Source organism: Callorhinchus milii, unplaced genomic scaffold (genome assembly GCF_018977255.1).
Source record: "Callorhinchus milii isolate IMCB2004 unplaced genomic scaffold, IMCB_Cmil_1.0 Scaffold5, whole genome shotgun sequence".
Lineage (NCBI taxonomy): Eukaryota > Metazoa > Chordata > Chondrichthyes > Chimaeriformes > Callorhinchidae > Callorhinchus > Callorhinchus milii.
Window position 1 is genome coordinate 29,874,264 of NW_024704746.1, and position 13,594 is coordinate 29,887,857.

Consider the following 13,594-nt stretch of genomic DNA (forward strand, 5'->3'; position numbering starts at 1 on the left):
ATTATGGTTTTCTTCATATCAGACCATCTGTATCCATATTATTGATTATACCTATTAATTGTTTATTTGAAATTGGACAAATCACATGGCTTTGAACACCGTGGATGGTTTTACACATTGACTAACATTAGGTAACTTGCATGAAAGTACTCACTAATCCTAAAAGCAAAGCACTGAGAACGCCTGTTACTGTATACAGAAAGTAACTGGAGCATGAGGCTGGGAGCTCTCGGGTAGATTTGGCATTATTTATCAAATTGTTCTGTTCCGGTTCTGCGGATTATACATGTGCCAAGTAAAACAAGGTTCTCTTTGTTCTCTTTGTATTTGCACAGCTCAGCGAAGAGTTAAAGCAACATCTGAACAAAACCATGACCGAGAATTACGCTCAGCCAGGAAAGGATGACATCACGTATTCAGTTAACCAACTTCAGCAAGATGTATGAAATGTGCTTTCTTTGGTCACTCACTCCACGACTCTTTGTGGGACACTGTTGTGCGCAATTGGCTGCCACATCCTGCCCACAAAATACACAGTGAATTCATTTCACAGTATCAGAGTAGACCATTTATAAATAGATGAAATATATCTACCTACGCTTTTATTCCTTAATGCTCAGCACTGTTGAGCAGTTCACATCTCGTGCCAGTTTACCTAAAACCAGTGTTTTAATCTCTTATTTGTAGAAACTGGGAGTAAGGTCACCGTAATGACTTTCAACTTCTTGTTTAGTGAGATTACAAAATATTTTCATGTTTTACAGTGAATATCTGGGCTTAAGAATATCCAAACCAGACTGAGAATACAACACGTGCATTCTGAATATGATTGAGAATCTCCTTGTCTCTGCAATTTACATACTTCACTGGATAGACAAGAGAATCATGGGGTGGGGGGGTGGGGGGGGGGGGGGGCGCATAAATTGCATAGTTTGGAGTTGATTCTTATTCTTGTTGTTTAATTGTGACCAAATGTGTTTATAAAGACGGTTAAATTGTTTTCCAGTCTATGAGGGTTATTAGGAAAAGATTTCATACATATTGTGGGACGTTATGATGGCTAAATCTAAAACTATGTGAAATATTTCTAATATTCTGAAAAATTGATACATCAAGAGTATCTTCCCATATGAGATTTTAAACTTAAAGATTTGACTTTTACAACCGTGACTCACACCCCACTAGAAGACCTGCACACCACTTGCAAAGAATTTTTCAAAGGGTTGTGTTTGCAGACTGTTGATTTCGTTCTCTGTTGTTGCTAAGCAATAGATTCAGTCAGCCAGGGAGTCTTTACGTTTTAACTAGAATTTAAAGTGCCATCGCTTGAGCACTTCTCACAAGATGCAAATTTTTCCCAAATTATGTAAGCCTCATGAATATCCTTTTGTTTTTTAAGTTTATTGCAGATTCAAGGTCAGGTACATCCATATTTGAAGGGTGAGTGAAGAGAACAAAGTCAGCATCTCTTCATCACTTTTCTCGTCCATCTCCAGACTTTGTTTATGATATAAATTAATAATGATATAGAAAGGAGTGATTTTTTTTAAGCACTACTCCTCTCCCTCTCTTACAGTTCAAATGTTGTGGCAGCAACAGTTCAGCTGATTGGCAGCACAGCAAATACATTCTCTCCGCGGGGTCAGGTTTCAGAATGGTACCTGATAGCTGCTGTAAAACGTTCACTGAAGGCTGTGGTAAAAGGGACCACCCGTCAAATATCTATAAGGTAGAGGTAAGTCGATGCAGTTTACAAATTAGAACGATGTCAATTAACAAACAACAACAACAAATTGCATTTGGGTAGCACCTTTCATGTCGGGAGAATGTCCCAAGGCGCTCATAGACTAAACAATGCTATATCACTTATATTTGAAGAGTTTTGAGACGTCTTGACGACATGATAAGCTGCTATATCAAATACAAGGATTATTATTATTATTATTACTATTGTTGTTTAATTTACCCGGGGATGGGTTACTACTAAGCATTCAGACTTTCATTTTTTTCTACATTCCTCCCCTTTCTGAAGTGGGTGGCTCATGTTTGGATATGATTTCCATTGATCCTGTAATATACTGAGAGCATCATAAATATGTCAGATGGTGTAATTAATTTACCATTTATTTTTCATCAGTTTGAATATAACATTTCATAAAGACATTGATACATTTCAGCGATAAATGGTCTGTGGTATTTCATACACTTCATACGTCTTTGAAGCTGCAATTTCTATGCACTGCATCTAGTTTCACTGGAGACACGGGGAAAAGATTATCACTCCAAGCCTTTGTCTTCAGGATTATTTTAGGGTTAGGTATATTTTGCGCATTGTTGATAATCCAGAGCTTGGAGTCACAGAGATCAATGTTTAATTTTTGAATAAGTCATCAATTGAACACAGTTTGACAGCTCTGTTTCCCACAACACTCCTTTGCAATGAGGTCAGATTGTTTCTGTGGGGGTTGAATTGTTAACCTTGATTTCTGTCGGTCATTTTCTCTTGCAACGGTCCCATTGATATGATAGTTAGTTTGTGCAGAAAAGACAACTTCTTATTCTATTCTTATTTTGTACATTAGTTGTATCTTTGGGTAACTTTATCCTGAAGAAATCTTCATAAATATGGCTCGTTGATAATTACCCAGATGCTTGTCTTTTCTGCTGCAATATATTTCTCTCTGTTCAATGAATCATATGTAGACTTCACTTATCACTAAAATAAAAACTGGTCACCCCAAGGCAACACCATCTGTTTGTAACAGATATTCTTGGAGATAAATGTGTTGTGTTAAGACATGGCTTTACTGAGCAAAAGAAACTGATATAATGTTTTACTGCGTAGGTTCTCGTTATCGTGTATGGACATTTATATTTTTCTGATGCTGAACAATGCAATGATTTTGTGTTTTTCCACAAATAGTTGTCGCATATAATCTTTAAGCATCTGGAAATCTCCTTTGATTTTCTCCAGTATTTGAATAATAAGTTATATTGGGCACCTTACATTATTTAGTAGCCCAATTTCATAGTAAAAGATAGGATTCAGGACAATATATTTTGCACCCATATTTTTCTGTTATTCAGTGTTTTGCATTCTCTGTTCTTTGTTACACACTGACTGTTTCTTGAGGTTATTTCAGGGCATTCTCAAGCCTTTATCAACACCATCTCCCAGACAACAACTGGAGATGGTCACATCAAGCAACAGAAATGTGCACCCCTGTTAGTATCACTCACTATTAATTAAAGTGAATTTTCCTGTTGCATCTTAACAAACCAATGGTTTCACTCATGTAAACCATTACGGATCAGATGAGCCCCTTTCATGTAGAACTGTTTAAGTATTCACCATAAGCAGCCAGGACTGCATAACAAACCATCCTCATCGCTACACATATGGCAACCAACTATTTGTTCCTGCCTGGCTCGGGAGCGACTGAGGTACTTGCTGCATTGCTAGCTTGTACATATCTTCTCCAGAAATCAGAGATGGTCTCCAGCCAGAAAAAAGAATCGCAAGCCAAAACCTGAAGAGCACTTCGCATAATGAATGCACACAATGACATGTGCAGTTATGACTTGTGCTTTGGTGCTCACAATATGAATGGGAACAGATCTTGGTGCCAGCAGGCCCTGGGTAATTGAGACCTATTTCTATCTTAAGTATCCTGCGGCACAAGTAGAACAGAGTAGCAGTGTATGGTATTATTGTATAGAGCAGTGGAAATTCATACAGTTGCTTCATAAGACATTAAAGAGACATTTTAATTCTTTTTAATATATACTATACTGAAATTGCGTATTCGTAGAGTAAAATGAAACCAGAAAGTGCCTGCAGTGATTTTAATAAATCTTAAAATGTAAATGAGAGATGAGAGACCAAGGAATGTGTTTAGTGTAGTGATTTCTCATTAGGAGCTGCTTATCAACCACTACAAACCGAATTGAATTTCCATCTATGTACACGAAACGCTGCAAAGTATTTGCAAGAAATTACAAACGCAGCAGGTGACAACCTCATATAAAATGTTTGTTACGCTGTCATGCTACAACAGCGCATTCAATTATTCACGAGTTGCTGGGAATGAGAAATGTATGCCACATTTAGCTCGCAGGGTAATTCGGAACAAATTTAACTGGAACTGGCACTGAAGTAGCTTGAGGTCTCTGGTGCTGGGAGCTCAGCAGTTTACATCGCAGGGTCACTGGGCGAGATCCAAATAACTCACTGCTCAGCAACATCTGTACACTTAGGTATACAAAGTTTCCAAGTTGCGAGTTGTGACTGTAATCTTCTGACTAAGTGCCTGGGTTCTAGAGTATGCTAGTTGCAGGGCTGGCTGGCTAACATCTGAGCTCACTATTTAGCTTGCTGTCTATAGCTGTATCTAGAAGTGCTTGAAGACCTGCCTCTCAGAAACACTAGTTCCGGTACGTTTATATTGAGAGCTGCTCTTGCAGTATAGGAGCATAAGATGAACAGGACGTACAGCCCATCAAGCCAGTTCCACCATTCCATCGCCTTGGGACGTCGTGACACGAAAGGCGCTATACAAATGTAATTTGTTGTTATTATTTCTTGGCAGATCTAAATCCCACCACGCTTCCTTTTTGCCATATGCCTTAATATGTCTAAACCACCCAGCCCAGGACTGTGTGTTAATATAATTGGGGTAAATGGGAACCAACCCAGGAAAATGTTCTGTGGTTCCATCCGTTTGTCTAATTTAATTTAAATACATTTGCGAATCAAAATGCTCTCAACAATTATCCTGAAGGACACGCACACAGGAGCACACTTTGAAACATGACCACAAAATGTTGTGGTCCTGAGTTGTCAGTGACATGCCGTGAAATCTGTGCTTACTGATCTGTAAATTCGAGGATTATAACCTGCTGCAGTCATCTCTCAAAGTCACAGTTTCCTTTTAGAACGACTATGTAGTGGTCCTCAGGAAAAAATATGCACCCACCATTGGGTGTCTGTTTGATTCTCGTTTGGGAACCGATGCTCAAAATTTCCATTGGAATCCAAGCTTGCTGACCTGGGAGATGTTTGGAGACTGTTACACAACTAGTTCCACTGAAAAGAATTTGAGAGCTATGTCATCAGGCAGCTTTGTGATAGCGTTGTCAGTTTTAATACAATTGGGACATTTCTCCAAGCAACCACCTGTTAAACTCCTGTTAAACCTGCACTGCACTCGATTGTGCCATGAATCTGGCACCTCCAGGGATTCAAACCTGTGATCAGAGAGATGTGAGGCAAGGCTTGGATTTTTCAAAAGGCAGATATTTATTGCATCTGAAGAGCCAACTTCTGTAGGCCATGAATGCCTGTGGTCTCGTCAGCTACTGTGCATACCATGGCAGTGTTGTTTCACGTGCTGACGGGCTGATGACAGTTCCGCTATCACTTTGCATATGTTAGCTGTTGATCCAAAGGAAAATATGTAGCTGAAAATATGGTAGCATCAGCTGAATGTTGCTTTTTGATGAACTGAATGTAAACATCAGCATTTTTGTTGTCAGTGTCTGATTATAGACAAATGCAGTCTAAAATTTCACACTGTTAGCCACAAATTAGATTTCTCTCTGATTTAAATCTGCTTCACTAAGCTTTTTTTTTACATCAAGAACTATTCTGTCCATTTCTATAAGGAATTGCGGAGGTGGATATAATGCACCGCACAGTGAAAAACCTAGGGTTTAAAATCAAATACAATTGCAAGATCTATTATCCTTAACCTTATCAGTGGCAAATGTGTTTGGTCTCCTGTATCAAAGCATATTTCCAAGCAACTTTTGAAATAAGAGTCAGATTTCCCTTTGATATTTCTGACTAACACAAAAAAAGTGCATTTTTAGGTCGTGCCTGAAGACTTTCCTCTTCGTCCGTGCCTCCAGTCGCCTCCTCTTCCCCCGGCTTGGCTTCATGTTCTGCCACTGTCAAACACTCTGGGACGCTACCCTACGTGAGGGGTGATATATAACTGCATGCTGTTGTTATTGTTGTCCACACTGTCTGGCTCGCCCCCTCTCAGGAGTATCAGTGGTAAAATGAAAGGGAACATTTCAAGATGATGTTACATTAAGGAAGATGCAGTATATATCATAATGTGCAATTATGCGGAGACTAAAGCTGGAGAACAGCTTCCTGTTTCCCTACGTCCAATTAACTTTCTGACGTGTCTGGTTTCTTTTGCCAACTTTTGCCAACTAAGTATCCTGATTTTAGAAAGTTATGGATATATTCATGGATACATATATATATTATATATATATATAAAATATATATAACAGTGTTGCGAAACTGTCTGGTTCCACTTCAGAGCAGTTTTGAAGTTTTTTTTTGCAGACTTGAACCTTTACCACAATGTCAGTAGAAAAGGTAGCACTGAAAATAAAATGATATGATGCTGAACGCATTGCTATTCCTTGCAGGGTGGATGTATAACTAAACTGGAAGAGATCCTGTCGAGTCAGCTTCTGATTATTGGAGCAGTCGCCACTGGAGTAGCTTGTCTTCAGGTTAGGCACTTAACAAAGCATTGCTAATACATTGCGCATTGTAAATGTAACATCTCCTGACACTGAGAAATGTTAACATGCAAAGTAAAGTTATTAATTATTTCTACCGTATTAGAATATACTGTTTCTGAACTGTTGATGCCACTGATATTCTAACAATAATTTATTTTTCAGTTCGTACACCACTAGTGTACTGAATGTGATAGTCTGTTTAATTGATTATTAAAATCCCCCCCAAATTATTGACCGTTAATTTTACGCAACTGTAAATGTGCAACATTACTGTTAGTATGTGGAAAGTTCCCACAGGGTTTTTTTTATTATTACAAGTATCGTTTCAAATGTAGATAGTCATCCCATCACATGATTGGACAGTTGAACTCTACCTCTCCTCTGTTCTTTTCCTTTTGTAAATAGAAGTTGTATTCACTCCGCTCTCACCTTGCAATTGAGATGGTGTTAAATTGGAGTTTGAGGGCATTGAAAATTCAGAGTTTAATGGTTTGTAGCCCTTTGAGCTGAATCTGAACTTCTGTCTCTGTCCTCCTTAGTTTTTTAAAACAACTGTTCAATATGTTTGCGATATTCTGTTTGCACTAATTTTCAACACTATTTAGGTCTTCAAGAGTTTTAACGTCTTTCCAGACTATCTTCTTATTATAATAATATAATATAATACTGAACGATGTTTTGGTGTTATTGTTTTACATCTGCTGTTATATTCCTTTCCAGTTCTCCCTTGGCTTCTGTTAGTAAATAGGATATTAAACGCTAGTTTGCAGATATCAAAAAGGCTAATAGGATGTTGGACTTTATAGCAAGAGAGAATCTAAAAGCAAGGAAGAACAGAAGAAACCTGTTAAAATGCTGGTTTCATTATAAAGCACATGAAATTAAATGAAAGCTGAAAGACTTCAAAATGAATGCAGAAAAAATGGTCACCCCCAAAATTATAAAAATCCTACGCTAAATTGATAGGCTTGAAATGGAAGTATAAATATTAAGTGATTTGAAGTAAAAAAAGGTGAGAAAATGGGATAAAATAATAAAACGGTGAAACAGGTTTCCTAAAATGAATGACCTACTCCTGTTCCAAAGCCCCTTTGATATACTTGACATATACAGGTTTTCCTGAAAAGCATTTGATTTCAATTACTTATAATATATTACAAATTTACATTTGTACATTCTTCTTGTTGGGAAGACATCCCAAAGTACTTAACAATCCTGGTTTAGCACCCACCTTGGGGCTAGGAGCAGAGGGGATTGGAAGGGGAAAGATGACCGAAAGTGCAGTTAAAGAGCTAGGTCTTGAGACAGACCTTGAATGAGGGAAGGGAGGGAGGGATTTTTGCTACAAGTGCAGTAGGCCAGGATGTTGACTTTTTTTTAATTGCTAAAATGTCCCTTTTTTGTCTTTGCTCATCGCATCGCAGCTGGTTGGGGCAGCCATGACTGTTTGTTTTATCTGTGTACTCATCAGAGAAGACGAGGAGTATTCTGAGACGTGATCGGTTAGCATTGCATTTAGGAACATAAGTTGCATGTAGGAACATAAATTGCATGTTGCTGCTTATTTCATCTGCCGATCAAGTGTTTTTCTTCATTCGTAGACTAGCTTTCTTACCCGTCATATTATTCCCGTTTTTTTGAATAACACATTCCATTATTTGGTATTGAAAGTTGCAATGCGATTTATATTCTGGTTATTTGCACAGATACTAACTTAGCCAACAACAAGACAGTATCCCTTTTTCCAATTGCAGAGACTCTTTCAAACTGAATTGTACATTTTTATTCATCTAATTGTGCTTTCCCCATTTCAAATTTTTAATTTCTTCACTTGTTAAATACTTACTTTATTTTTCATCTGTTGGGTCTCTTCTCAGCCTTCTCTGTTCTAGAGACTCAGTTTCTCTAATCTCTCTTTGTAAAGAAAAGCTTCAGTCCTGGTATCAAATAAACCTGAGTTTGATTCCAGGGCAGCATGAAATTTTAGGCAAATCCCTTCAAAAAAAAGACAAAATGAATAAGAAAAAGATTTGGTCACTCAATCCATGACTGTTTGTGGGACACTGCTGGGTGCAATTGGCGTTTTGCCCACAAAATATACACTCAATTCAGTTTACAGTATATTCTGTGAAGTGCTTAGAAATGTTTCAAAGACGTGACAAGGCACTTTATCAAATCCAAGGATTATTATTGCATAAATAATTGGGTTATCTGTACAGTGATATAATAACAATGTAATTAAATTTCTTGCAGACTGTTTCTTTAAAAAAAATTCAGAATATTTTCAATATAAGATGAATATAATGCAGGTGTCTTGGGATGTCCTCCTGACGTGAAAGGCACTTTACAAATGTAATTTTGTACTGTATTGTGTCAAATACATTGATTGACTCAGCCTGGAAGAAGAAACTAAAAGCAAGTTTCAAGTCACTCTGCTATTTAATTTTAAATTGCCTTGAGCTGTAGTGTTCTTCTGCCTAACAAAAGGGATACTGGAAAACAAGCAGCAAGAAAGTTAGTGATTGTGCACTGTGGATGTGCATCATATTCTACACATGCCAATATCTCACACAGCCATTGTAGTTCTAAAACACTTGCAATTAGATTTATTTGGATTATTACAGAGTAACCTATTTATTTGACATGAAAAAATTCTCAGTCTGGCAGCAATGACTGTGATAAATGAAGAAATAAGACAGCATAATCTTGTTTGAAATTGAAATCACAACATTTTTTCCCCCTAGACAGAAGGCGTAATAATTATTGTGTGAAGAGAAATCTGTAGCTGTTCATTTAGGAAAGGAATCCATTTAGAACTGAAATTGGTTATCTGATGTCTGTATTCAAACCAAGGCATGGTTTTATTTTGCAGAACACTTTGAAACATGGCATGTGATTAAGGCATGGAATAATGGTTGAACTATAGATGCGTACATGACCTGCTTTGCTGCCTGTTTATGAGAGGCACTCATTTAAGTCTGGCTTGTGCACACAGCATGGCAGTTGAGTGTAAGGCTTATGCTGCATGTTACTAAATATGAGTTATTCATTGTTGACCAAAAGGTTCACATCGTTCCATTGTCTAATTTGCATTTGATTATCATTGACATATTACCACAAGCTATGCTGTAAGATAGATAACTATGACATTCGTTTAGTAGACAACACGTGAAAACCTCTCTATAAAAGATGTACCTTTAAGTGACATGTGCTTTGTGTTATTCCCAGACAGTTTTATAGAGAAGATCTAGTATGGCTTATGTTATAAGGTATGTTACTGTAATACTCATTGGTCTAATTGATATACTGTTTGTGATAGTTGACAATACTCTCTACCTGATCAAAAATAAAAGCTTCATCCGAGAGTTATTCATTTACATTCAGATAAAAAATAATATTGTAAAGTAGAATCCTCGCAGCCATTCAAACTCACGGGTTACCTGTAATAATTATTATATAGCCCATGATTTCACCGTACTTCTTGACTTGGTATCATCTGCAAACTTTGATTCCATACCCCAGATATCTAAATTGAGGTTGTTGATATAAATGAAAAAAAGGAGGTCCCAACACAGGCCCCAGCCCGCCACTAACCACTGTCCTCCAACCATAAAACAACCTTTATCCCCACTCTCTGCTTTCTATCCTTCATCTACTCTTGTATCCAGATCGCCATGTTTCCCCCTATTCCATGTTTCTTCATCAATCTTCCGTGTAGCACCTTCTCAAATGCCTTTTGGAAATGCAAATATACTGTATTCAGAGCATTCCAGTTATGATTTCAAAGAACTCTATTACATTGGTCCAACAAGATCTGACCTTCAAAAATCCATGCTGACTGTCCCTGATTAACCCATGCCTATCTAAGTACTCGTTTCGACAAAGGATTCCCTCCTTGTCCTCAAGCAATGTTAGCAGTCACTCAGCATTTAGTGGATTAATTTGTAAATATGTTTGTTTGTAACTATATCTGCAAATTAACCATACAGGATAATCCCATAGTTCCTCTGAACATAATCTATGGGATTTAATTACAGGAACATACAGGATTATTTGAGACTTTGCTCCTAAAATGAACGGTTGATTCTATTTGTTTTGCCCAGCCGGGTGTCTGACACATCAACAACAACAAAATTACATTTATAGAGCTCTTTTCACGTCAGGAGGACGTCCCAAAATGCTGGGACACATGTGGAAACCCATCACCATGCTTAAGAGTATCCAATCCAAACCGAGATTTCCGTGCATCCTACCTACTCATGGAAATTCCAGAGATAAGTCGTTGGAATGGAATGCGCACTCTCTCCCTGGAGGGACACATCTTGTTTACCCAATTCCGGAAAGTATTAAGCGCAGGTTGGCAAGAACCAAGGCTTGGGGACCCCAGAGTAACATTATTAATTTAGTGAAATTATACATGAGTTGATGAGATGTTTTTGGCTATGCAAGAGTTTTCACAGAACCATTTATATATAGTCAGGCCCGCCCACTGGATCTTCCCATGCCCATTTCAGATACTAGTGTTTGTATTTTTAAGAGGGAAATGAAATTTCCGGGATTATATACATTTTATTTTTAAAACAAACTACCAGATCTATTCGAAGATGGATTTGTACTTAGTGGGAGGACGTGTTTCCTGAGAAACAGCCTCAAAGGACTAAATGGCCTCCTCTATTAATATGCTGCCTTATTTTGAGTGTTTGGCTGCATCAAACTAAAAAAAACAAATGCAACTTATTGAAGGGAGTGTTTTAAGTATTCCAAGGGGGGAAGATTATGTGATTAAAAAAAAATGAATAAAATTCACAATGGCAGTTTTTAAGTCACAGGCATACAAAAACATTACTTGCCCTGTGAAATCTGCTTTCTTCAGATCATTGCCTCAAGGTATTTGCAGCCAAATGTAACACGGAGAACGAAAACTACTGCACCCTTACGTACCACCGATTAGGTGAATTTCAGTTATTGCCAATTTCTGTGGAAAATCCGCTGTGGTTATTTATCACCCTCTGGGTGCCATCTGGAAAATGACAAGCAGAGGACCATCAGTGTGTTTAATCATTCATCTGTAATCACTATGCCCTTGAACAATGATTTATCACCCCAGGAATCTCATGACGTTTCTATTGAATTCTAACTAACTTTTGAAAGGTTATATTTGATCATCTACTGAAAACCAGCACGTAGAGAAGAGTTTTCATTCCCCTGAACATTAAGGTCTTTCTTTTTGAATAAAAGCCATTGCGAGATGAAATGGAACGGTAACACCATCAGGAATCGTATTGTAATTGCGTTCTTTTTTAAAATAGAAAGTCATTAGATACATTGGAATTGTCGACCAAATCTCTGACTGTCCAGCACCTTGGGACGTTCTCCCAACGTGCAAGGCGCTATACAAAATGTCATTTGTTATTGTTGTTGCTAAAGCTTTTTGAAAATGGGAAAGCAATTTAAGGACTTTTGCAAACAAGTGGTTTGAATACATCGTAAGTTAAAACTATGTAGATAATCATATTTCACATCAAAACATGTCATGCCTAAAACACATACTGTATATTGCAAATGTTTGTTGCCTACAAAATGCACAGTCCTTACACTTCGCAGTACATCCATGTTAAGAAGTCGCAGCTAAGTGATAAGGCAGTATATCAAATCCAATTATTGTTAATATTTATTCTGTTAAATGGAAAGTAAAGGAGAAAAATAAATACTATGTTGTTCCATAAATAAGACTAATGCATCAATATTTGCCTGAAACGCTGAATGCATTTTAAATCCTCTTGTTTCTAAAATATTCTAAAATATTCACTTTACTTAGTGTACCAGTAATAACCAAAATGGTATAACCATAGCTTAGGCTATAGAATTGGATTGGAGGGAGTGGGGGAGGTCTAACTCAGCCATTAGTGTGGATTTTGTGGATATTTTGCTAATCAGTTTGCGGGTCACAGTGTTCCTGTCTTACTTTGCTCTCTCGCTTGGTCTCAGTTATGTTTACCTTTGCACAGTTCAACTGAGCAACTGCTGAATGTTGGCTGTCGGTCAGAGAGTTTCTCTGCACCTATTCCCTTCACTTTACCCTTTGGTACTGATAGTTGAGGCAGAATTCATATTGACCTTCAAAAGGGACCCAGACAGATACCTCAAAAAGGGTCAACTGCAGGGATATGGGGAAAAGGCAGGTAAAGTGGGGCTGAAAGGATTGCTGGCACAGACACGATGGGCCGAATGGCCTTATTCTGTGCCGTAAATTTCTATGATTCTACCCTGCGACGGGGGTGAAGGGGAGGGTAATAGAGAGATCATTTTTTTTCTTGTAAAAGGTATGTACATTACCTGTGAAAAATTGATCATCTCCTGAAGTCTTTGATTTTATCCTGATTATGTTTGACCTGGAATTGTCAGTGGAAGCTTTGCTTAAAAGGAATAAGCAACTGAGTGTCAAGTTACTTATTTTTTGTGTATTTGGAGAGAAAAGAATGCAAAAATTGCTGTGTCATCGTGATTTGATTCCTCTTATGTGGGAGGGCACTTTATAGGGATCTGTGGAGCAGCCGATTTGAATGAAAAGTTGACGTTGAGAAGAGCCAGGAGCGTTTGATGATTCACGATCAGCCGTAGTGTGTGAATATGTCATTTAATTTGTTTTCCCATCAGCAACTTGAGATAGAGCAATCTCTCCATTGGTGAGTCTCTCATTTCATCCCCGGTAATTGTCTCTCACATTAAAAATGTGGACAGCATATGCAGTTTCATTCCCTAGGTGACAGAGATGCCATTCTATTATTGCTTTCGTACTCTGGCATCCAGTAGCTATGTGAACTATGCAACTTTGGCGCTATACAAGGATCGGCCATGATGTTATCCGTGTTCCCAGGCTGGGCACAGTGCCATGCCAAACAGCAGTGTCCTTGGATGGTGTTCGTGTCATTAGCTGTTCCTTTCCAATAGCCTTCAGATGGAAATACTGTACTCTCAACCGAATAGTATTGGTGACCTGTATCATGGCACTAAGCTGTTTAGTGATCAAATCTTTTATATTGTTTGG

At 37.9% G+C, this 13,594-nt stretch overlaps 1 protein-coding gene across 2 annotated transcripts in view; it reads left to right on the forward strand.

Annotated features, from left to right (window-relative positions):
• Positions 1–13,594, forward strand: part of tspan11 (tetraspanin 11) — a 198,950-nt gene that overhangs the window by 20,877 nt on the left and 164,479 nt on the right. For both annotated transcript variants that reach the window (XM_007895433.2, XM_007895435.2), the window contains exons 5-7: positions 336–440; positions 1,577–1,735; positions 6,448–6,534. In XM_007895433.2, coding sequence (XP_007893624.2) covers positions 336–440; positions 1,577–1,735; positions 6,448–6,534 — 351 coding nt within the window. The remainder of the gene's footprint in view (positions 1–335; positions 441–1,576; positions 1,736–6,447; positions 6,535–13,594) is intronic.